General features: G+C 35.8%; 2 protein-coding genes across 3 annotated transcripts; one reads left to right on the top strand and one right to left on the bottom strand.

Annotated features, from left to right (window-relative positions):
• Positions 1-1,738: 1,738 nt before the first annotated feature.
• Positions 1,739-21,343, top strand: LOC126818670 (replication protein A 32 kDa subunit-B). 2 transcript variants are annotated; one of them, XM_050546217.2, is made up of 8 exons: positions 1,739-1,795; positions 10,464-10,531; positions 12,255-12,359; positions 13,305-13,418; positions 13,944-14,147; positions 16,016-16,120; positions 20,567-20,661; positions 21,079-21,343. In XM_050546217.2, the coding sequence occupies exons 3-8, from the start codon at positions 12,351-12,353 to the stop codon at positions 21,158-21,160; spliced, it is 609 nt and encodes a 202-aa protein (XP_050402174.1). In that variant the 5' UTR covers positions 1,739-1,795; positions 10,464-10,531; positions 12,255-12,350; the 3' UTR covers positions 21,161-21,343. The 2 variants fall into 2 exon arrangements, with proteins under 2 accessions (XP_050402174.1, XP_050402173.1); XM_050546216.2 differs by lacking the exon at positions 1,739-1,795 and adding an exon at positions 6,210-6,376.
• Positions 21,344-22,350: 1,007 nt separating this feature from the next.
• LOC126818624 (histone acetyltransferase KAT8) lies at positions 22,351-23,992 on the bottom strand. Its single transcript, XM_050546141.2, has one exon. It carries the CDS (start codon positions 23,960-23,962, stop codon positions 22,616-22,618), a length of 1,347 nt encoding a protein of 448 aa, XP_050402098.1. The 5' UTR covers positions 23,963-23,992; the 3' UTR covers positions 22,351-22,615.
• Between the last annotated feature and the right edge of the window lie 238 nt (positions 23,993-24,230).

The raw sequence follows: 24,230 nt of genomic DNA, 5'->3' as shown, positions 1-24,230 counted from the left end.
TTGTTTCCAATATGTATTCTCTTGCCAAGGGTTAATTTGAAACTAAGAGAATGTAGAAAAATCATTCATGTGAGCCGTATGTAGAGGTTGAAAACCACGAAAAGAATGAAAGATGATTGTTAAAAAGATCATTTAAAGGGAGAGAGAGAGAGAAATGGGGTTTAACGTCCACTCGACACAAACTAGGTCATTTCGGGACTAACATATGGTTAACTTTTATTTATATAATTCGCTTGTGCGTAGGGGTCTTTAGTAGTGGGAGGAAACCGGAGGCCCCGGAGAACACCCACGAGGTTGGACAGGCGACCCTACTCCTTGCCACGTACAACCGGGGATTCGAAACCACGCCAGTCGACTCAATGACAGACTTTATGATACAGCGCGCGCACGCTAACCATTCAGCCATCCAACCCCCCATCATTTAAAGGAGGCAAGTCGCTAACTCAATATCATCCACAGTCTTTGACATTGCAAACACGACTTAATGGTCAATTTAAATCAACATGTTGTTATCTTACCTCGAAGAACGAGGCCAGACATATTCCACAATTCATTTCAAACGGTGACATCATATTCTGATCTGGAGAGCATGCACAATAAATACTATCGGTGTAGACTGGTATAAACAGACACTAGAGATTGCCATTCAATTGAGACTTCTGGCGTATTTCACCGAACATAACTGATTTGAAATTAGAGTAAAAATGGAATTATTGAATGTAAATCAGTTTATATACATTCACATTACATTATTATATGTGTTGCAACCAATTTGTGTCAGTTTCTAGGTGTCAAATATTAGCGATTTATTTAGCTCCTTTAACAAATATTTACAAGAAAGAGAAAGAGGGATCCGATCTGTTCTAAATCATAGCTCACTCTAAATTCGATATATAGTTCTACAAAATATATATATAATAAACAATTATTATATAATCAATCAAATATTGATTCCAATATGAGCTCTAAAACCATAGTTGGTTTGTAAAGAGTTAATGACCAGTTGTTTCCATTGTTAGACGATGCTTAGTCTAAATCATTGGCTGGATTAATAAGCTCTCCTGAAATTTAGACAAAAAGGTCCTGTAGCCCAGGGGTTGATTGACAAAGAATTAGTCAAGAGTTTTACTATAAATGTTTTATAACTCATGCCAGTGTCTGTTTAATATAACATGAATCTTACGGGAGAAATAAATCTTACAGGTAAATAAAATAAATTTAAAATACATTAAAGCTGGCAAAGATATATGTTTACCCAAATGAGAAATGTGACATAGGTTTTTAACACATGAAACTCATATGACTTGTGGTTCATATTACTATGTTAATAAGCGGTTGCCATGCAAGATACACTCACATTTTGAAAGAGATGGACAGAAAACAAGCTAAAACAACGATTTTTAACACGTAACTCATATGACTTATGATGTCCTTCATATTACTATGTTAACAAGCGGTTGCCATACAAGATACGCTCACATTTTGAAAGAGACAGACAGAAAACAAGCTTAAACAACGATTTTTCGAACAATCAATTAAGGGCCCAAATTCAGAATTCTACGTACGGTCCTACATTAGTCAAAAGGAATCAAGATATTTGAGTTATAAACCTAGCTATAATATATGTTTTAAGTTTCGTAAGTGTACTCAAGGAGACGCCATTATAGACACATTAAGCAAACAACAAAATGGTCGCTAAGGAACAAATCACTTTTGTCAACAAATGGGTTGTCGAGGGGCCATGTTAAACGACTTATAACTGAACCGATGTGTCATTAAAGTTTAAACTGTTTCGGTGAGTCCATAACAACAGTTTTACACTAATAAAGTAATGTCTTACACATTTGGTGATCTAAATAAAATACACATATTTGATGTCTAATCTTACCTCACATCGCACTTTTTGTCATTATTTTTACCTGGAACTGGGATTCGTCAAAACTGTTCAAAGCGTACTTTCGCTTTCAATCGAGGTTTACAATAGCACGTGGTCGTGTTATCTGCTTGACCTAGTTAGGCTTATTGGACATTTGACATTATTCACTATGCTTTTTCTTTAATCTATTATCGCACGTGGTCGTGTTATCTGCTTGACCTAGTTAGGCTTATTGGACATTTTACATTATTCACTATATTTTTTCTTTAATCTACATATGTATACATTTCTATAAAATTATCCCATAATTAGGCTACAATATTAGATTTTGGAGGCTGTGCTATATAGCCTATAGCCTTTTCTATGCTAATTTTGTGACAACTTTTGGCGCGAAATGGTAATAGCTACAACCGTCAGGTCTTTTTGTTCAGCATGGGAAAATAAGAGTCACAGTGTGAGTTTTGTTCGGTGAAAAAGCCTATATTATACAATGCAGTTTTATATAGAAATTCTATGGAAGGCATGTCCGATTTATGATTCAATAATGTATATAATGAACGCTGGTAAATATATACAAGATGTTGCAACGTTCGTATATGAAATGTTTAAAAATAGACATTATACCATTTGCTATCTAATATATACCTTATAATACAAGCATTATAAATATAATTTAATATACTTTTAGAAAACTCTATAAACCTTATTGAATGTTCTGTTATGTTGTATTGTAATTTGTATTGTATGCTTTACAATGCAGTTGTGTAATATAGCATTATTATTATTATTATTATTATTATTATCATTATTCCACAGTTTCTATAGCGAAGGCCTAAATACTATAGTATTTCCTATTATAAAGATTGTTGGGGAAATTTATATTTGAAAATATTAAAGTATTATGTAGATTTTTATAGAGCTTTCAGTGGGAAAATTTACACTTATGATAAGGCAGGATTACAGTAGTATTCTATAGTTTGGGAAGCCATATCGTGATCGTTATAATTTAAAAAATTATCGACCTGTTTCGAATTTCTCTTTTTTTTTTTCAAATCTGCTGGAAAGGGGGATCGCCGTTCAACTCAAGGAACATTTACTGTCTGAACCGTGGTAAATTATAAACGGATTTCGTCGATTGTGAACAAACTATTGAATAATTGTTATTAAAAACTTGCCTGTGTTTGAAATCACCTCCGGTTGAATAAAATCCATTGCACAATTGAATATCCCAACGAAAAAAAAAGTTCTCTGTTGTAAAGTCAATGTTTTTGCTTGTATTTTCGACTAAGTTCATCATAACATTGCACATGTCACGTGATGAGCTGAACCATCTCAATATGTTGAAGGGGACAATGGTTGACAAATTTTGACAATCACGTGTGCTGCAATTACAACAACGCGCGACCTTTCCGATCGTTTGAGTTTGGGCAACAAAAATGACAATTGAAGACAATAAAATTAATTTGGAAACAATTGATTGTCAGTCTACTAAATTTTTATTCACAATGAATACTAGTATATCACCGATTACACAAATACGCGTAAATATTGCTTTTCACATCACCATCACCTCATAATTGTAAAAACCCTGTGTTAGTGTGTATTATATATATTTTAATAAATTATATTAGGCCCTACATCCCTGTCAAGTATTTGCAACTCTGTGGTTAACATTTATAAATAAACATACTTTATTTCATAAACTATGAAAAAAGGCCACCGCTTCTCAATAATTTATATATATAATTATGATTAAATTATTTTTGGGGGGTTTATTCGATAGATACTGAAATCGAAACATTGTTGATAAGAACAGTTCGGGGTGACTAAACATCGTTTATCGTCTTTATAAAAATGTATTTAAAACAAAAAAATCACTTGTCAAAAGAGGTATTGCAGATTGCATGTATTATTGGGTCTTGTGTGTTAATTATGCAGACCGTGGGAAAAACTCGTACAACTTTCGCGCTAAATTTAACCATTTTCACTGCATCAGTAGTAGTAGTTAGTTGTATTTTACGTCCGCTTCCACCGAGGTGATATCGCAGACAACTGCATCAGTGTAGTATACAATAACTTATATGGCATGGGACCGTTTACGGTAATAGAATTCAAAGCGTTGATTGGCTGAGGCATGATCGCGATCTACGAAATGCCATCTGAAAATTCCATGCTCTGTGGATTTCAAAATGGAGAAGTACTTGTGATTAATATAGGCCTATAGTTAATAACTGAGAGTACAATCGTATGGATACATTGCCCTGTGAATTTCAAAACGAACCCGGTATTTTCGGAAATTAATTGTGTTACCGAGACGCAAAATTCTGAACAGCTTTTGCACAATGGAAATAATATTCGAAGAGAAATAGAAAGACATGAAACTATCTGTCGATAATTAAACCGATGTGCGCTATGATTTGTTGTTGATTATAATTTTTAGTATTTATATAAAAAAAATAATAATAACGTTATACCTATTCAATGATTCAGTGACCTCGGCTATTAATTTTGCCGATGCAAATGTATTGCGGCTACAGTCGATTGCCGAGGTTAATTGACAGGACTGCTTATGTTCATCGGGAAATATTAAAGGAATGTCGTTCTTTTTTGTTCATCACCTGTGTTCAGAAGAAATAATCCCACCCAACTCTCTAACCAAATAAATAATACAAGACGGAAACAAAATAATGGACTACGGCGTATTTATGTTTGTAAACTCCCAAACTCATTGTCCGAGGGCAATAACTTATTCATACACAAAATTTGAATTGTCGTAAAAGAGCCAAACACCGCTACGATAGACAAGCCTTGCTGAGACCCCCTTATACGAAATGATCTGTCCCGATAAGTGACGTAATTAGCTTCCATTTTGATTTCTCGATGTCAAAGTATGTGATGAGTTCAATTTTACAAGAGAGAACTTTTTTATTCGCTGGGATATTTAGTTGTACAATGGATTTTATTTAACCGGAGGTAATTTCAAACACACGGGTAAGTTTATAATAACCATAGTGAAGTAGTTTGTTCATAATCGAAGAAATCCATTTATAATTTACGATGGTTCAGACAGTGGCACATTGTAATCTACTTTAACTATTTCAGTCAGCCTACAGAGAAGGACATAGTACCGAAACTTCATTAACACGCGTACACAATGACGTTTTGCAGAGTATAGATAAGAAACACACAGTTCTGTTTGTGCTGCTTGATTTGTCTGCAGCGCTTGACACGATTGACCACAGCATCCTTTTGCATCGTCCCAAATACAGATTGCTTCTGTTAGTAGTCAAGTAGTATGTGTACAAACAGTAAATCTAAACCCAGCCGTGTGCGATATGGTGTCCCTCGGGGCTCGGTTCTTGGTCCGCTCTTGTTTTCGGTCTCCACTCTTCCACTAGGAGACATTATCAGGCAGTTTGACACCAATTTTCATTTGTTTGCTGTTGATACCCAATTGTACGTCGCAGGACCTCCGTGTGCCATTCAGAATAAGCAACCCGCCATTGAAAAGTGTATATAAAAAATAAGTGAATGAGTGTGTGAAATTTTTAAAAAAAAATTAAACACATGCAAAACTGAATTTTTGACTCTTGGTTCAAAGAGGGTACTTTTATCACTACCGGGCCCGTAGCCAGCTCATATAATTTGGTGGGACTACAGAATGTTTTGGAGGGGCTGAGGATGTGGCCGGCTAAGAACGCTCCTAAGAAATCATTATTGTTGGCAAAATATTTTGGGGGGCTAATTCGATTTTTTTTGGGGGGGGGGGGCTACGGGCCCGATCACTACAAAGCAACACTCGATCTTGTTGGTAATGATATTATTACATCTTCAGATTCCGCTAGAAACCTTGGTGTAATTTTAAACAGCACTATATGGACATGGCACAACATATATTTCTTCAATCTGCAAATCTTCCTTCTATCAACTCTACAGGATCAACAGAATTCGTAAATACCTAGATACATATACAACTAGAACCATTGTAAACGCTCTGACCACAAATCGCCTGGACTTTTAAAAATAATGTTATTTTGAAAGACATGTAGTTAGATATTGTTATGCATCACAATGACAATGTGAAATATTTGTTGTAACTTCCATACTCATGCTTGTACATGTAGTTGTGAATAAACTGTTATTATTATATATAAAAAATATGTTTTAGAAATTAGAATTTAATTTGGCGGAGGAAAAAATGTTGGTGCTAATGCACTTTAATACACCTAGTACTTGCCGTGGTCCTAGAGACTTGAAATTTGCTGAGGGCATTAGCGCATTTTTGTCAAAGGGAGACAATTCTTTCTTCTTTTTTTTTACCTCAAATTTCATTGGACGACGTCACAAAAACTCCCGCCATGTTCTTTCTGAATTGTTATTGAACTTGTTGAATTTTGCACTGACGATTAATTACTTATTAGATCTACCGTCAGAACTTTATTTTAATATTATTCAAGTTTTTCTATTCACAAGGGAACATGTGGAACAATCAAGGTGGAGGTAAGAGTTACATGCCAGTTTGAGTTTTTGATCCGGTGAACTTGCCATATAATATAATGATTGATAATAATATATAAAATACTATAAGGTACAACAAAGGTTTTGATTTTATAGTTTGGTTTCGCTAAAAAGATGATAAATTACAAATAAATTAAAATAAACAAAAATGTGATGATTACGGTTTAGCCCATGTATGGCTTCAGACAAAAAGAATCTGTTTCCAGGGACATGAAATACTCTCAATAGACTATAGAGTAAACCAAGGAATAGTTCAGCTCTGAACGTAGGTCTCATTTTACACTCGACCTTTACGTTCAGGGACTGTCCTATTGAATCCTTGTCGAAAATCTAATCGCTTCCCAGTCACTTTTACTGGGCAACTTTTTACTGCTAAATGGTCGCGTGTCAGTCCCTGTGAACGCCTGAACAATATAAATGAACATCTTAGTGAGAAAATAAGGCCTTGCTTACCTGGCTAGAGTCAGTATGAGCGACACAACATGCTGTTAAAAAATATGTCTCCGTCTTCTAACCGACTTGGCGGACAACATTGAAAGGGTAACGCACAAATTTAAGAACTCGGCCATATAAGATGAAACGAAATTTAGGTAAGCCTGGTGTGAAAAAATTGGGATTTTTGAAAGAATTTGATTGTAAATTTAGCTAGGCAAAGCAATAAATCACTGAAGATTCTCAACTTTTCAAAGATTTCATTTTTTTTCCTCCCAGGCTTACCTAAATTTCGTTTCATCTTATATGGCAGAGTTCTTAAATTTGTGCGTTACCCTTTCAATGTTGTCCGCCAAGTCGGTTAGAAGACGGAGACATATTTTTTAACAGCATGTTCAATGATGTCCGCCAAGTCGGTTAGAAGACGGAGACGTATTTAGATTTTCGACAAGGATTCAATAGGACAGTCCCTGAACGTAGAGGTCGAGTGTAAAATGAGACCTCCGTTCAGAGCTTAACTATTCCTTGGTTCAGGACAGTCCCTGAACGTAGAGTAATGAGACCTACGTTCAGAGCTGAACTAACCAAGGAAGGACTCAAAAGTTACGGAAATTCGAAATAGGCCTATACCGAATTGATCGATTTGAAGGTTCCAGAATTTAATCATCTAAATCAATCGAAAATTTTTTAATGTCATTGCACCTCTGACCATATGATACTGTGTGGAATGTTCATCTTGCTGAAACGTTTGATTATCTGACGATTATGTTCAGACCATTCTACTGAAGTTAAACAAACCATGTCTTTTTTCAGGATTGGTGAAAAAAACAAAGTATTCACTAATTCAGTCAGTGCCACCTCACTTAATTGCATTCCCGTAAATTTGGAATGTGGTAAATTGACAAATGAACAACCACATAGACTTCCAAATAAAATCATCACCACTAATTAAATACACTAAACCTACTGATTCAGCCGTGAGCATGTCATGTTTGGGAGCAGGTCTTTTCATCCCAAAACTGTTTCACCCGGGCTGTTTCATCCCATAAATGTAAGTTTGTTTCATCATGTAAGGTTGTTTCATCCCATCAATAAAATCATCACTAATTAACACGTTCGCTGCCGACCCCAGTTTGAAGTGCGCGCCACATCAGCTGACCATTTCCAGTATTAACTCATATGCCAGCATACGACTCGGAGTGTGGCGCTGGCTAATGGCCATTTTTACCGCATGCCGACATACGACTCGTAGTGTGGCACTGGCCAATGCCGATTTCTACGAGATGCCGAGATACGACTCGTAGCACGGCACTGACATTGAATAGCTATATTATCGGTACTATTACAATAGCAGGACCAAAGTGAGTTAGCTATGTTAATTCCTTCAATAAGAAGTGGTGTCGGGGGGGTATTGAACCAGTAAGCATACATTGCCTCGTGTACAACACACACCAATACTTATAGATGACTGGAGCGATAGTTTAGAAGGGATTTCACAAGATTTCACTGTGCTGGTTTAACCATAAGGCAAATAAGGCACGTGCCTTAGGGCCAGCCAAAAATCCAGACCACAAAATAATAAAGTAAAACTTTTTTGATTATTATCAGGTGGTGACAAAAATGCTTGCCTTTATTTTTATGTAAATAAATTGAACCCTTCTTCATCTACGCGTTGTCCTTAAAAGCTTTCCATACTCGGGCAAAGGGTTGATATATGATGTTTCGTCCATTTATACACGTGAGGTTTGTTTACATTTGTTGTGGGAAAGAATCTCGTATGTAATTTCATATTTATTTGTAATAAATTTTCTGTTGCTAAATTCAACTTAATTCCTTTTGTCAATGAGCCCAATATATCTGTATTTTCAGGCCACCTATCAAAATGTGCCTTGGGGCCAGCAGAGTCATAATCCGGCACTGGATTTCACATTTGTTTTATTACATAGTGGGAAGGGAGTTGTAGAAAGCCTCAAATCGAGTCACAATCTTTAAAATCACCACATTGGTGTAGCACGCCACCCCAGTAGTTGCAGGAGAGGTTTTTTTATTAGGTGCGGAAAACGATTCGCGCTGTTATTGACCTTACCGCATATTCATCCATTTGGCATCACTAATGGGATTGAGGCCTATATAGATAATTAAAAATAGGTCCAGTATTGCCTTCAATTATGAACACGCTCAAAAAGTCCCATAAGCCCCCATCCCCCGTCTCTTATTTTGTTTTACAAATAATTCCGGAATCAATAAAATGGTATCAGTAGGATATAAATTGTGACTACTGGACAATTGTACTGGCATCAGTTCATTTGTATAGACAAAAATCAAGTTGGTCAAACAAATAAAAATTGAGTTATTGAATAGGTATTTTTATTGCAATGTCACACTCAGTCTGCCGTCTGTAATTGGCCAAGTTAGCCCTACATCATAACCTGAGACCTCCAGCAAACGTTCTTTTTCAGTGCCGCATCATATTATATAATACGGTTCATCACCATTGCCGAGGATTTATATTAATATACCAAGTCAATAATGTTTACTACGGGTATACTCGTTGCGGCACAGACACGGTAACCATGACTACGAGTATACTCGTAGTCGGCAGTCAACGTGTTAAAAACGGGTGCAGGCTGTTTTGTAAAAAGCGATTGAAAAATATTTATTCTGGTATTGATTATAGAGCCCATTCTGCTGGGTGAGTTGTGTTTATTGACAATGAGTTGTGATTTTGACGAAAGTACGAAACGGCTCATGTGCATGTAAAAGTTCTCTTGAAATTAACCAAGGTACGAAACGGCTCATGTGAGGTATGAATGAACTAAGTACTAAACAGCTGACATCCTTAAAAACACTAGCCTACTGATTCAGCTGTGAGCATGTCATGATTGGGAGCAGGTCTTTTCATCCTCAAACTGTTTCATCCAAAATTTACATGGGTCGCCGTTTCATCCCCGTATTATAAGGTGGTTTCATCCCATAGATTAAATTATATGAATTTTTAATATTTAATTATCTAGAAATAATAATTACAGCATATTTTTTCATATTTATTCACTTTATCCCATTGTGTCAATACAAATTGCCCGATTTTATGAGTTTGCTGTGTTTCCATTCCGTATCAAATATATAATGGTGATGTTCCTTGACCATTACTTCATTTATTTGAAATTCAGTGAATAATTTTATGGTAAAGATCTGAAATATTTTGTAAATAATTTTCCATCAGTAAATAAATTATTTTCAATAAGTATAATTCTCACATATTATATGAAAATTCATTTACTGACATGTCAGTGATCTCAGTGGTTTGGTTAATACTCCCACCTGCTCCCACGGTTATTATTAATCCATAACAATTAAGTCTTTTTAACAATAGATAATTAATTATATGTTTATTTAACAATAGATAAGTTAGTTAGATGTACAACTCAGTTAATTAATAAAACAAATGGGTTAATTAATAAAACAAATGGGATGAAACAGCCCTATCAAATAATAGGTTGGGATGAAACAGCCCGGGGTGAAGCGGTTTGGGGATGATTGATACAGTGCCGGTCAACAGATTTGATGATTTAGTGTTGTTTTTTTCTTTGAAGAATTTTGATGACAGTATTTATAATTATTTTATGAAATATTGCAGGTTTTGATGGAGGAGGTTTTCAGTCACCAGGCGGTTTTGGCACTCCTCAGCAGTCACAAGAAAAAAAGGTGTGTTAATATTCAACAGTTTAAATCAGTGTAAAGTAAAAATGTCATTTTGCCAAAAATCTGAGATGTGTTATAGGAAACACAGTGTGGGTATATCGTGAGTGTGTGTAATCTTCATATTCCTGAAGCAATGGCAGAGCGTGTCTCATCGTCCAATCAATTCTCTCCTGAGTAAAATATAATGAATTTTCATGACCTGTTTAAAACAGAATCCTAGTGTTTGTTAGTGCCGATTTCCAGAAAATTTTTACCCTATGATGCATCGGGAACAAACATCGATACTCGCAGATGTAAATTTGGCTGAAACTCGCTATTGAAACGAAAATTCTTTTGACTCAATCTCCGATATAAATTCTATAAACGACACGTGTATGGTACCAATTATTACTGCCCACCGGTAAATATTCAATAATATTTATCCTTTTTTGTAAAGAAAATCCATGAATTATTTATTTTGTCATAAAAGCACATGTCGTATTACTATCCAGTTTGTAAATCACAAACATGACAGCCCTTCTCTTTGATTTGCCGTGTGGTCCAAGAGAAGGTAAAAAGATTCCACGTGCGCAGCGATTACCAAATGTTTACACTGTAGCCATTTTGGATAGCCTCGTTTATCACACAATTAGTTTCTCTGCAACATTCTCTGCAATGTACTAGTTAATTGAGCGTAATACATTTCGTGCATTCTGATGTAATGTAGCCACTTTGTCACCAGACACTTTACTGTAAAATTTAGAGCTCTGGTTAATCCCATTTGATTTTGTTAAGTCGTTATGTACTGGTTGTTGATCGGATTGTTAACCAGTCATAATTTGGGACAGAAATTTGCGCTGAGTATGGCAGTGTTTGAGTGGGATTAGGTCTAATCAAACTAAACACTGCAAGGAGTTTGTATAATCTTAGGCATTTATTTTTTTTCAAGCGGTATAATTTTATTATGTACAATGAAGAATGACTATAACATGGCTGGCAGAGTAGTATTAAGTTAGTAAATAAATACCCTCTAGCTCTAATCAATATTATCTTCTTTAAGCGGCATGCAGCAATTGACAGAAAACAAAAACATGCATGTAATATGGAACACGATTGCTATATTTTGATTAAAGCGTAATTTCGTTGAGGGTTCTCACAATGTTTTCATTTACCTGATAATGATTATAATACATGTATATAGAAGGTTTATATACAAAAACAAGTAACAACTAATTAACCAGATTATCTTTTATTTAATTAGTGGGCATATCTTGGATTTATATGAAATTCCATGAAGAATAACTGTGGACAAGCAACCAGATTAGACTTGATTAAATTTGTCTTCATCTTCAACCCACATTCTTGTATAATCAGACCCAGCTAAAAAACAAAATACAAATAACCACTTGGTGGAAAACTGCCTCTGGTAATAAATTTATTGGCTTTCACCTAAATTCGCCTATTTATAAAAGTTGGGAGAGTAACCGTTCACTTGTCTCATCATGTTACAAGTCAATGGCTAGTATAAAAATGGTATGCTTTGTGGGCCGAGATTATTGCCCTGATTACTCACATTCAGATAATGTCAAAGTTGGACTAGTATACCACCTACAATGCAAGAGGAAAAATGAAACACTTGATTTTACATGTAAAACCTGCTACAAAAACTCTTGGTATGACTACAATCTACTGTGGATATTTGTCTATTTTGAATGGACTAGTTTGTATTTGGGAATTTATTTTTCAGGGTCGTTCAAGGGCTCAGAATGTTTTACCATGTACAGTAGCACAGGTTTTTAATGCAACACATTCTGACGAAAAATTTTATTCAGATGAAACGGAAATGTTACAGGTTTGTCATATTCATGTTTTTCTTTAAAATGGCTATGGATTTAATAAACATAGAAATATATATACTTTATTCATAGACAATTGCATGTAAAAGTTGAAAAGAGATTTCTTAAAAATATATGACAATATCAAAGGAGATCCGTATCTGCTTTAGTGGGACTTTGGAACCATTCCAGTGGATCGTTTAATCGATGTATCACGATTCACCTAATCACGATTTGCGCATTTAATCACGGGATGCTGAATCAATGTATCACGATTCTTATTTACGCTTTTTTTGTCACTTCAGTAAGTAACCTGTCACTCTTAATTATCCACGTCACACATTGCTCATAGGTAGACACTCTTAAATTGATTCTTTTTTACGCTTTCTTTGTCGCTTCAGTAAGTAACCTGTCACTCTTAATTATCCATGTCACACATTGCTCATAGGTACACACTCTTAAATTGATCCGGTCCTCTATCCTGTACCACGCGCTGTATCATACAGTCTGTCATTGAGTCAACTGTCGGGGTTTTTATTCCCCGGTTGTACGTGACAAGTAGTAGGGTCGCCTGTCCAACCTCGTGGGTTTTCTCCAGGTCCTCCAGTTTCCTCCCACTACTAAAGACCCCTACGCGCAAGCGAATTATTGAAATAAAAATGAACTATGTGTTAGTCCCGAAATGACCTAGTTTGTGTTGAGTGGACGTTAAACGCCATTTCTCTCTCTCTCTCTCTGTACCACAGACAGCACCCAGAGCTTCCTAGTTAGTGAGTTAGCACCTACTGAGCCACCATTGTTCAAATTTCTTCCAATAGTCTTGAATAACTATTTAAATTCAAATATCTGTGTGAGCGTTATTTCACTAAAACTAGATCTGATTTAGTCGTGGCGGGATGCTACTTGATGATCATTTATTTATAATTAATGAAGAATTTAAAACTATTTGTTTATATGTGTAGGTTACAATAGTTGGGTTAGTGAGAGCAGTAAAAGAAACACAAACAAGATTAGATTACGAGATAGATGATATGACTGGACCACCTATTGAAGTAAAACAGTTTGTTGATAATGATGTAGGTATATTTATATTATTTATGACCGACAATTCACTGCAGCTTTAAGCCTAGCTCACAAACTGCCATAAGTGTTTTGACACGCATGGGTAGTAGGGTTTGGTAGCTCGCAGGCCAGCTACAAGAAAACTGGGTGAAAATTTTGTATGTGCAGGACCAAAAGTATCTGCGGCCAGTCTGCGATCTTCTATGGTTCCGAACACGTGCAAGTGACGCCTCAATCCCGGGCACAAGTTTACTGCCCATAGTAGCATGTATGGCGGGTTGTGAGCTAGGCTTTACAAGTAAGCCAACAATACATGAGTACAGCACATACAGTGTAATACATGTATGTAGAAGTTTTTTTCTGGGCAGCAGAACTGTCAAGGGTTCTTTTACATGTACATGTACGTCAGTGTCTACACTGGACCTTGGTTTTTTGTACCATCTGAACAACTAGACACTAAACTTGGCAGGCACACCACAGCCAAGATTTTTGATTTGATTTCCACTGTATTTTGAAATTTTGATAACTTTTATCTGTAGGAAAGTCTTCCAGCAGAAGAAAGGGTGCCATCAATGAGAGAAAATACCTATGTTCGTATTTGTGGTCATGTAAGATCGTTTGGTGGTAAAAGAAGTGTTGTAGCCTATAATATGAGTCCTATTACTGATATGAATGAGCTGACTTGTCACATGCTAGAAATTATACACAGTCATGCATTTAATGCTTCGTCTGGCCAAAACACGGTAAGTTGTTAGTAGTGATAATCAATAGATTTAGCATTACGGTGGAATGATCATACAGGATCATTAAAATATGTCGGATTACACAGCATGATGGAATACTCAATATTGGAAGTATTATTGTACCATTGAATACCGAAAGTATAATCTTCTTCGCGGTTGTATACCGATGTTGTATTTGGTGGCAAAAATTTAATATTTATGTTGCTATAGAGCTTGCATTTTTATCACACAATGGTCGGTCTGATAATGCTCTAAAAAGATAAGGATGTAAACAGTTAACTGGTCATGGTTCGGTTGCACTGTTGAACCGGTTAAAAAAATTACTAATCGTTTTTCGTTTTCATGTGATATCCGACCTTTAAACCCAGGAATGGTAGCTACAACATTGTTTCCTTTTATTAAAGACCACATAAATACTTTAAATAGCACTTGCAGGGCTGTCGGTAATTTTTCACAGTTGATTAGCAGCACTGCTAATCAAAAAGTCCAATTTTGCCAAATTTGATTAGCAAATTTAAAAATTGATTAGCAGTTTTTCAGTTTCAACGTAAAACACCTAAATAACAAGATATTACTTTAATTCATAACAAATATGATTAGATTCCATTCTGACTATTCTTTAAATTCTTAGATTTTTTAGCACTGCCACAAGTACTTGTGACAGTAGGTGAATGTGATGTAGACATTTAGTTAGGTCTTATGTCTGAGGCCAATTCTTGACAGTGACTTCCGAAGCTCCACTCATTTTAATTGTTATTTTTTGTCACGTTAGAAATCTTCGTTAGAAAACAATTTGTCTGCTTTTTATCGTGTATTAGTAGTATTACTATTTTTGTTCAATCGGGCGCACCTCGATTAACTAGACACACGCGATATAAACAATAATATTTTACGGGAATTTTTACTTTGATTTATCATTTTACAATACGTTAACATGTATTTATTTTTTTATATTTTATTTACAATGCGTGGGGGATACACTGGATTTATTTCTTTCAAAATGAATATGATATAATTACTTGATGTCTCGCAATGTGAGTGGTACTACTTGATTCCTATTTCCGGTTTAATAGTCCCTATTCATAGAGTTATGTCCCTGTGTTATATAGTATTGTGTCTGGGGTAGTTTGAGAAGAAAATGTCACGCGGAGAATTCAGTTTTGTTTATAAAATTTTATTCAACATTTTATACACATTGGAAGTGTTGAGTAAGCCTTCTAGTCTTCAAAATGTGGATTATTCTTGTGTCAATATCCAAAATGACAGGCATATTAATGATTCGCAGTAACTGCGAATCAAAAACGTTAGATTTTAATTTTTGGTTAGCAACGGACAAAATATGTATCGCAAATTGCGCTGCGATACTGGTTGTCGGCAGCCCTGAGCACTTGTCATTTGTAATAAGTCTCAAGAAGTTATTGTCTTTAAATTCCTGCTCGAAGTTTTATACACATTATTAGCACTCGCTGCCAAGTATTAAATAGCCTCCACTGAATGACAAATTAATTGTTTTACTGTATTTATTAACCTCGTCACTCCCTAAACAAGCTCTCAAATGGAAATAAATTTGGTATGATGAAATAATATTAACCAGATTTCAACTGGTCTATACGTGACATGTCAGAGTACCGTGCAAGATGAAGAAATGAAACATCAAGGATTGTGCCTTACAAAACCTAAATTTGTGCCTAACAATGTCAAAAAGTATTTATGAAATAAAATGCAGTAGAAAGGTTGTCATGTAGCCTATTAAACAAAATCTGCTGTAATGAAATGCAGTGGAAAGGTTGTCCAGTAGCCAATTAAATACAATCTATTATGAAATGATATAAAAATTGATGTAATTGTTAGGTGGGTTTTCTTTTCAGAATCAGACAAGTTATGGGGGTGATAATAATATGTCAATGAATCAAGGATCATACAATAGTGGTGATGGTGGAAATATATTAGGATTAACTCCTTTACAAAATCAGGTAATTTATATAGCACTACTTGATACTAATGGAATAATTCTTAAATCCTTCACAAATACCGTTTGAGTCGGACTTATCTTTGCTTACCTTATTAGATTAATAGTGTTCTTTTGTATATATATATACTATTCAAAAAAAGTAGGGGATATTTGATTTTTAAGTGTTATTAAAGTCACCTAATGAAACTGACGAAGAAACAAATGACAAAATGAAATGAAGTTCACATTCATCGATTTATTCCAAATGATCGTTAGACTAAGTAAGGCACAGACTGACCATTATAAGGGTAAAATGATACCCGGGGTCAAACAGCAAAGTTACCACAGCATCACAACCAATTCAGTAACGGGTAAATCCTCCTCTGTTTGCCAACCAAGCATTGATCCGACGTGGCATACTCCTAATGAGACGTCTAAGGTCATTTTGGTCCAGATTGTCCCATTCCTGTTGCAACGCAGCAGCAAGTTATTGGACATTGGCAGGACGTTGTTGACGTTGACGTAACCTCTGTCCAAGCATGTCCCAGACATGCTCGATGGGGGAGAGGTCGGGACTCAGTGCTGGCCAAGGTAATGTGGTGATGTTCTGTTGTTGGAGGTAACCTGTAACGATCCTGGCCCTGTGACATCTTGCGTTGTCATCCTGGAAGATGAAACGACGGCCATGACGTCGTGCGAACGGCACAACATGGACTGCCAAGATGTTGTCCCGGTAGTACTGGCCTGTAACACGCCCTGCAACAACATGTAAAGCCGTTCTTCCAGCAACAGTGATGCCTCCCCACACCATAACAGAACCACCCCCAAATCGATCATGTCTGATGACGTTAACGTCTTGGAAGCGCTCGTTTCGACGACGCCACACCCTCCTACGTCTGTCCAAAAAATCAACAGTGAACCTTGACTCATCTGAAAACATCACATTGCTCCAGCGTCGATTATCCCAGTGTTGACGATCCCTACACCAACGACGTCTTGCCTGAATGTGATGATCTCTCAAACAAGGGATCACGCGAGGACGTCGGGCGCGAAGGTGACCCCTATGCAGTCGATTCCGAATCGTCTGGCCACTCACTCTCACACCAGTGTCTGTTTGAAGACGAGCGCTGATCTGATTTGCTGTGATGACACGATTTCTCAAGGCCAAGGTACGGATAAATCGATCCTGGGCTTGAGTTGTCGCCCTTGGTCGACCTGAGCGTGGTCTGTCCTGTACAGATTGTGTATCACGGTATCTGGACCATAGCCTGCTTATGACAGACTGAGAAACATTCATCGTCCGAGCCACAACCGCCTGTGTTGTGCCGATCTGTAGCATGCCAAGGACACGTAACCTTTCATTTTGGGTAAGCCGACGCATATCAAAATTTGTTTTCTGGTCACTAAAACAATTAAACTGATGTTTCCACCCTGGAATTCAATGCCACAATGACTGTAACATTCAAAGTCAGAGTCGTGCAAATCTTGGGTTGGACCCCCATGATGATCCCAAGCATCACCTGCATTCCATGCGGTAGCTATTGGTGCGTTTGGGCGTCACATGTAACTGGAAATGTTTCTTCTGTTAGGTTCTATAGTGACTTTTTTCATAGTCATTTGCATATTTTAGTATTATGCCCCCAAAATCAAATATCCCCTACTTTTTTTGAATAGTATATATCTCTCTTTAGTAAAAATGGTGTTTATTTTATTATCTCACTTGATTAACTCAAATATTGGGAGGTCAGAAATGTATGCTACTTTTGGTTTCGGAAAAGTTGCTTCCCTCCATTTTCCATCCTCGGTTACCCAGTGTACTCATTCCATTCTACTCCACTATACCCTGGGTTAATCCATAGGGTTTCCGCGATTTCGAATTATCTGCCCTGGCCTAGAATGTAGCTACAGTCTACAAACCAATCAGAAAACAGTTTACAAACCAATCGTTTCGCCTTTGTTTTTATAAGGGTAGATAACCAAATTCATGTCCATTTACTGAATGATTTATGTAAATATTGAATATATTTATAATTTATTTATAATTAATTGTATTATCAAAATCTGTAGTATGTGTTGTTGATTTCAAATATGTATAACATCTATATGTTTGACTTTTGTTATTATTATTACTGTTCGTTTTTTGTGTGAAATATGTCATTTTGTTATGTTTATTATTATTGAACCACTACTTGGCAATTTGATTCACAATAACTTGTCTATGATATCACGTGGACATAAAATTCCGGAAAGAAGGAACGATTCTAAATAAAACTAATGACCCTACATTATTATATGAACGTCTGGTCTTCATTAACATAATATATAATTGGTTGTCAATAATTACACATTAAGAATAGGCCAACTCCTAACATTGTCCGATGAGAGTTACTTACCTTTGCCAACTTCCTTTTCAAATAACAATTTATGGGATTGGTCGATAAAAATAGCACAATCATCAAGGGCGAATCACTTGAAAACATGTCTCCCCCATAGATTAACCCAGGGTATAGTGGAGTAGAACGGAATGAGTACACTGGGTAACCGAGGATGTCCATTTTCAGGAGGTCTGACATTTACGTTTAGAATAAATATTTCTGTAAAAAAATCTGCGTAATTATAGCGTGGCAACCAATTTAAAGTGATGAATCCCCATGAGATGAAGGGAAAGACTTATTAGCAATTGAAGAAAATTTTAAAAGACCTCTACAAAAATAAGAGAGCAATAGCCATTGTTTATCTCTAGTAGTAAGGGGCAGGCCTGTAGGGCAATTATTTCTACTCTGCCAATACCAATATTCTTTCTATATAATTATAATCAATAAATGTTTTTTTCAAATCCTGTGATTTTTGTAGAGGTTCATTTCACACAAATATTGTTCATTGTAGTATGCTGTTTTCATTGATTTATTTATATGTCTATGACTTTAAATTTATACACAGTGTTTAAGGTCATGGGACGAAGAAGCCTATTGATTTTCAACGATTTCCGATAATTACTGCCAGAGTTATGGCTCTTGATCACTTCAAAAATCTTGTGGACGCTTCAGAGGTCAAAGTTAATATCCGATTGACTTTAAATTTATACACAGTGTTTAAGGTCATGAGATGAGGAATCCTTTTGATTTTCAGCGATTTCCGATAATTACTGCCAGAGTTATGGCCCTTGATCACTTAAAAAAATCTTGTGGACGCTCTAGAGGTCAAAGTTAATATCCGATTGACTTTAAATTTATACACAGTGTTTAAGGTAATGAGACGATGAAGCCTATTGATTTTCAGTGATTTCAGATAATTACTGCCAGAGTTATGGCCCTTGATCACTTCAAAAAATCTTGTGGATGCTCTACAGGCCAAAGTTAATATCCGATTGACTGTAAATTTATACACAGTGTTTAAGGTCATGAGACAAAGAAGCCTATTGATTTTCAGCGATTTCCGATAATTACTGCCAGAGTTATGGCCCTTGATCACTTAAAAAAATCTTGTGGACGCTCTATAGGTCAAAGTTAATATCCGATTGACTTTAAATTTATACACAGTGTTTAAGGTAATGAGACGAAGAAGCCTATTGATTTTCAGCGATTTTCGATAATTACTTCCGGGGTTGACTTCAGATTGATACACAGAGTTTAAGAGCTTGAGACGAACAAGTATATTGATTTTCAATGAATTTTTATGACTTGAACAGCTTAATCCATGATATTAAAAGTTTTGTATACCAACGTTAGCATGGGGCAGAACTTTATAAAAACGAAACAAATTCTAATGGTTTTCTGATAATTACTTCAACAGTTGTTACTCTTAATCAGATTTTAGTGTATTATAAATGTTTCATTACCGAAAGAAGTAAAAATATGCGACAACACTTGTTGACTGCCCGGACGATTTAGCTGCTGTGGGCGTATGTTTCGTTGCCTGGCAACCTATCTTTCACATATCAATATTAAATAAACACGGAGTGAACATATCCATATTCTATTATATTGCAATACACAAGTATTATACAATACATTCTGTATTTAGTTAAGCACGTATTTGATGTTGGACTGTCTTATTATATCAGTAAATATCATGTTTTAATAAAAACAAATATATAGTACTAGCAGATGACCCGGCGCTGCATGGGTTGAAAGTAGTATAACTCGGAAAACGGAAGTCCAACGCCACCTAGCCCATGTTACTGCCCTATACATCAAATTTCACCCTCGGGACAGCCCTAGTGTAGCCCCTGAACAGACAAACAATCGACAGTCACTAACATTAGTATAGATTAGAATGGACAATATAGAAACGTTTTTCTCAAAATTTGCGTTAATGTCAATAATTATAATGTTTTTGAAAATCTTATTTAGAGAATGGATTTTCCACCGCTTTATTGCCATATCGAATGACTGAATAAAAATCATGTTGTCATGTATTGATTTATCAAAATATTTTATTTGATTGAAAATTCTAATTTTATTTGTAGATTCATCAAGTTATCAAGAATAATCCATCAGATACAGGAGCGAGTGTTGTTTCAGTCTGTCAAACATTACGAGGAATACCAGAGAAAGCAATCAAGTAAGTGTTAATTTAATTTAGTTGTCATGAGGTGCTATATCACAAACGGTAGCTGATTTGACATTTGATCTAGTATATCAGCCCCATTAGCAACTTTTAAATCAATTAGCAGCTCAAAGTTATTTATAATGCGCACAATTATGGCCATTTTAATATAAACCCTATTGAAAACGACATGATGTGGTGTTTGACATTGAAATGGCTTATCACTGTCCTGTATTCAACTGCGACTTATACCCAATGGTCAAAGAAATTTTAAATTCTGCATTTCAACTTTAAATCCACTTGGACTTCTAACCCATACCTGTTTTTGTCTTGTATTCGGCATTGACTTTTATACAACGGTCGGAAAGTTATAAAATTCAGCATTTCAACTTTATGATTCTTTTTAAATTAATATTTTTATCTTTTTTCTAGGGATGCAATCGACTTTCTGAGCAGTGAAGGACATATTTATTCTACAATAGATGAAGATCATTACAAAGCAACTGATGGTTGAACTTATTTCAAATGTGAATCATTAAATCGTTGTAAATAAACAATCACAGAGACAGTTTTAAATAAACCCCCCAAACTAGAAAGTATAGTTTGGAATATACATGATGTTATGTAATGTGAGAATAAGACATTCAATTATAAACATACACTTGTTATAAAATATCAGTAAAGATATGTACATATATATCATAGCCTCTGTTATTTTTGTTCCCAATCTTATCAAGGAAAGAAGGGGACTATTCAATTCACTCATCTGTCTGTCACCCCTCCCATTTTATTGGAAGACTGTCACCCTCAAGTAATACTTTCCAACAGATCTGCTTTGAGGAACTTATTATAGTATGAATTAAGTGTGCCCAGTATTTCGGACCTAAACATGAGTTCCATTCCCAAGAACATCTGGATTTTTAATGTACCAGTAGATGAAAATACAGCTACATGTATCCTGCCAAATGATCCTCCCACATGTAACCTTAGTAAATAAAAGATGTTTTGTCCCAGAATGATGCGCTTATGATATATTAAGTGCCACCCCATTTTGTAATATGAACATGACCTATGTATGTAGTTTGTTCAATGGTGGCCCACTAAACGTATGAATGGATTTATTTCCCCAGCCTTACAGTCTTGAGAAATAAAAGGTTATTTGATATTAATAAGAGTTCATCAACAGAATAACTAATTTCTTTGATCCATATGATTAACCAATAAAAAAAATATTTGTGTTTGGTGAGGTATGTAATGATGAATATTGACAATTCTGTCCAGCCAGTCCAGGGGAGAAAACTCCATTTTGAACTATTTGTTCACACAAACTATCAGGGTTCTATTTATCTTGTATTTGGTGCAGTATTTAATGATAAAATCATTAATGCTTTATGAAGCGGTAACAATGGTTTAAAGAATTTGAGGTAGAACTGTTTCATTTCAGGAACTCTATTACATGTACCTCTCTTTTCTCCAAAGATTGTGAAATGGGAAAATAAAGCACCCTCTGGTTCATGATGTATTATTGCAGCTCCTGTCAATATGGACCAAAAAGGCCTTAACATTTTAATCATTTATGGGAAATATCTCCTAGTTTGTGAGTCATTCATTTCCAATGTGCATCATCTATGACATAGAACCAACCCCTTGCTATGTACATGTAATACCCGGACTATTATGATTACATATTAACAACATAGGAAGTATTTTTGCACAATTTATTTTCAACTTAACAAAAGATGCACAAACTCTACTAAAGCAATGCATATTATTTATATTTACATTGTGTTAACAGACAGAAAGTCAATATACATCAACAGTACAGACTTGCTTAATTCTTACATGTACATGAATAGGAGTATAGTGGCTGCTCATACAGATTCTACTGTATTGTCCGATTGCTGTCCAATATTGTGTATCTACACGATCATACATTAACAATACATTTGTAATTTCAAAGGTTTCATATTCACTTTTTCATCATTTTAAATCCCCTCCTCGGTGGCTCCCATCTTAGACAAGAAACATCCACGGTTATAGGGGGCTTTTTATACTGAGCACTCTTTAGATGTTCCTCAACTAACTTGGGTGTTACACAGATCACATGTTGTCCTTTCCAGTATTTCACCATATTCAATGACTGTAATGTGCTAATGATATCATTTTGTGTAATGCTTGTCATTCGACTCAAATCTCGGATTGTCAAAGTTCCTCTAAAGTCTCGTAATATTTCCAGTAGCACCCACGACCAATAACTTCTGTAGCTCAGTTTGCCCAAGTCAGATAAGGGTTTTTCAGGCGAGCCCACGCTTCCATCTATCTTAGAGATTTCGTAACTGAGAGCAATTATGAATTTCCCATATCCTTTACGCTGAAATGGGGGTAGTGTAAGAATACAGGCAACGTTATTACCATCTGGCGACTCTTTCTCTTTTGAGAAGTAACCAACCAAATGACAGCCCGCTCTGTCAACTTCTGTCAAAATATAAAACAAAAAAGGTTCAACATCAAAATACAATGTCTTATGATCAAGAAACAGCTTAGCAAGCAAACACAGATTTTGACAGTAAATCTTCGCATCTTTTCCATCAACTTCAAAAACTGATATAGTTCCACGTCTGTAAACTTCCTTTCCTGGTGGATGTCTTTGGAAACATTGTGTCTGGTGATATCTGTAAGATTTTTCCAGGCGCATATATTTCAAACAATATTCACAGATCCACAACTTGCTCTGCTTTCCATATTCTTCTGGATATGGTGAAAAATACCAGGCATCTATTTCATACTTCCCAATTTGGATCTTGTCAATATATTTGACCTTTGTTATAGCTTCATGCTCCTTCTCCAAAGCAGCGGTAGTTGGGTCCATTTCAGCATAAGTTTTCTGAATGTGGTTAATTTCGTCATGTTTACGTTTTTGATTCCTTGTAATTTTCCTGTCAGTACCATCGGTTAGATCTGTCAAGGATATGGTTAATTCCTTTACTTTGGATTGTTGGTCTTCAATCTTACTGGAAAGATCAAATCTATCAATCTCAACCCATTCATCGAGACGCCGATTGAAGCCGTCATAATGAACGTAAAATTCAGGTTTCACTCCTGGACCGGAGTGATCACTTTGTCTCGTTTGAACAACTTCAGCAGCGTGCCAAGTGTCATCAGATCTTTTGATCATAAAGCGGTCCCCGATATCTGGCAGAACATCACTTCCTGAGTTAGTCGTATTTTTCTCATCCATCTTAGATATTGCTGGGTTCCGAATTTGTTGATTTACTGACGCAGTTTTAGTCAACACAATTGAGTCGTCGGCCATCATTGGCGCAATTGAAGTTTAACCAATGAAAACAGAGCCCTGCATAAACCCCGTAACGCAAATTAGTCTCGATCGTTTAGACTTTGGCTAACTTCAAGCGTAAACTAGAGTTCGTAGGTGTCAATTATGCAGCAACGATGATACTGTATGTTTTGGCCGATATTAAGTCATAATAAACTAACTACTAGCTATTTGACCTACTTAGTATTCCTCGTATTGATGTGACGAGTATTTGTTCCCAATTATCTATTTCATTACAATATTTTGGGGG

Source organism: Patella vulgata, chromosome 4 (assembly GCF_932274485.2).
Source record: "Patella vulgata chromosome 4, xgPatVulg1.2, whole genome shotgun sequence".
NCBI classification, from domain to species: domain Eukaryota; kingdom Metazoa; phylum Mollusca; class Gastropoda; family Patellidae; genus Patella; species Patella vulgata.
This window is presented reverse-complemented; position numbering and strand designations above follow the sequence as displayed.

Bases quoted from the DNA above. Each gene is read 5' to 3' on its own strand.
- LOC126818670 (XM_050546216.2), top strand. From the start codon at position 6,355: ATGTGGAACAATCAAGGTGGAG. The intron at 12,360-13,304 runs GTTTGTCATATT...TTATATGTGTAG, and splicing joins ATGAAACGGAAATGTTACAG to GTTACAATAGTTGGGTTAGT. The intron at 13,419-13,943 runs GTAGGTATATTT...TTTTATCTGTAG, and splicing joins AACAGTTTGTTGATAATGAT to GAAAGTCTTCCAGCAGAAGA.
- LOC126818624 (XM_050546141.2), bottom strand. From the start codon at position 23,962: ATGATGGCCGACGACTCAATTGTGTTGACTAAAACTGCGTCAGTAAAT.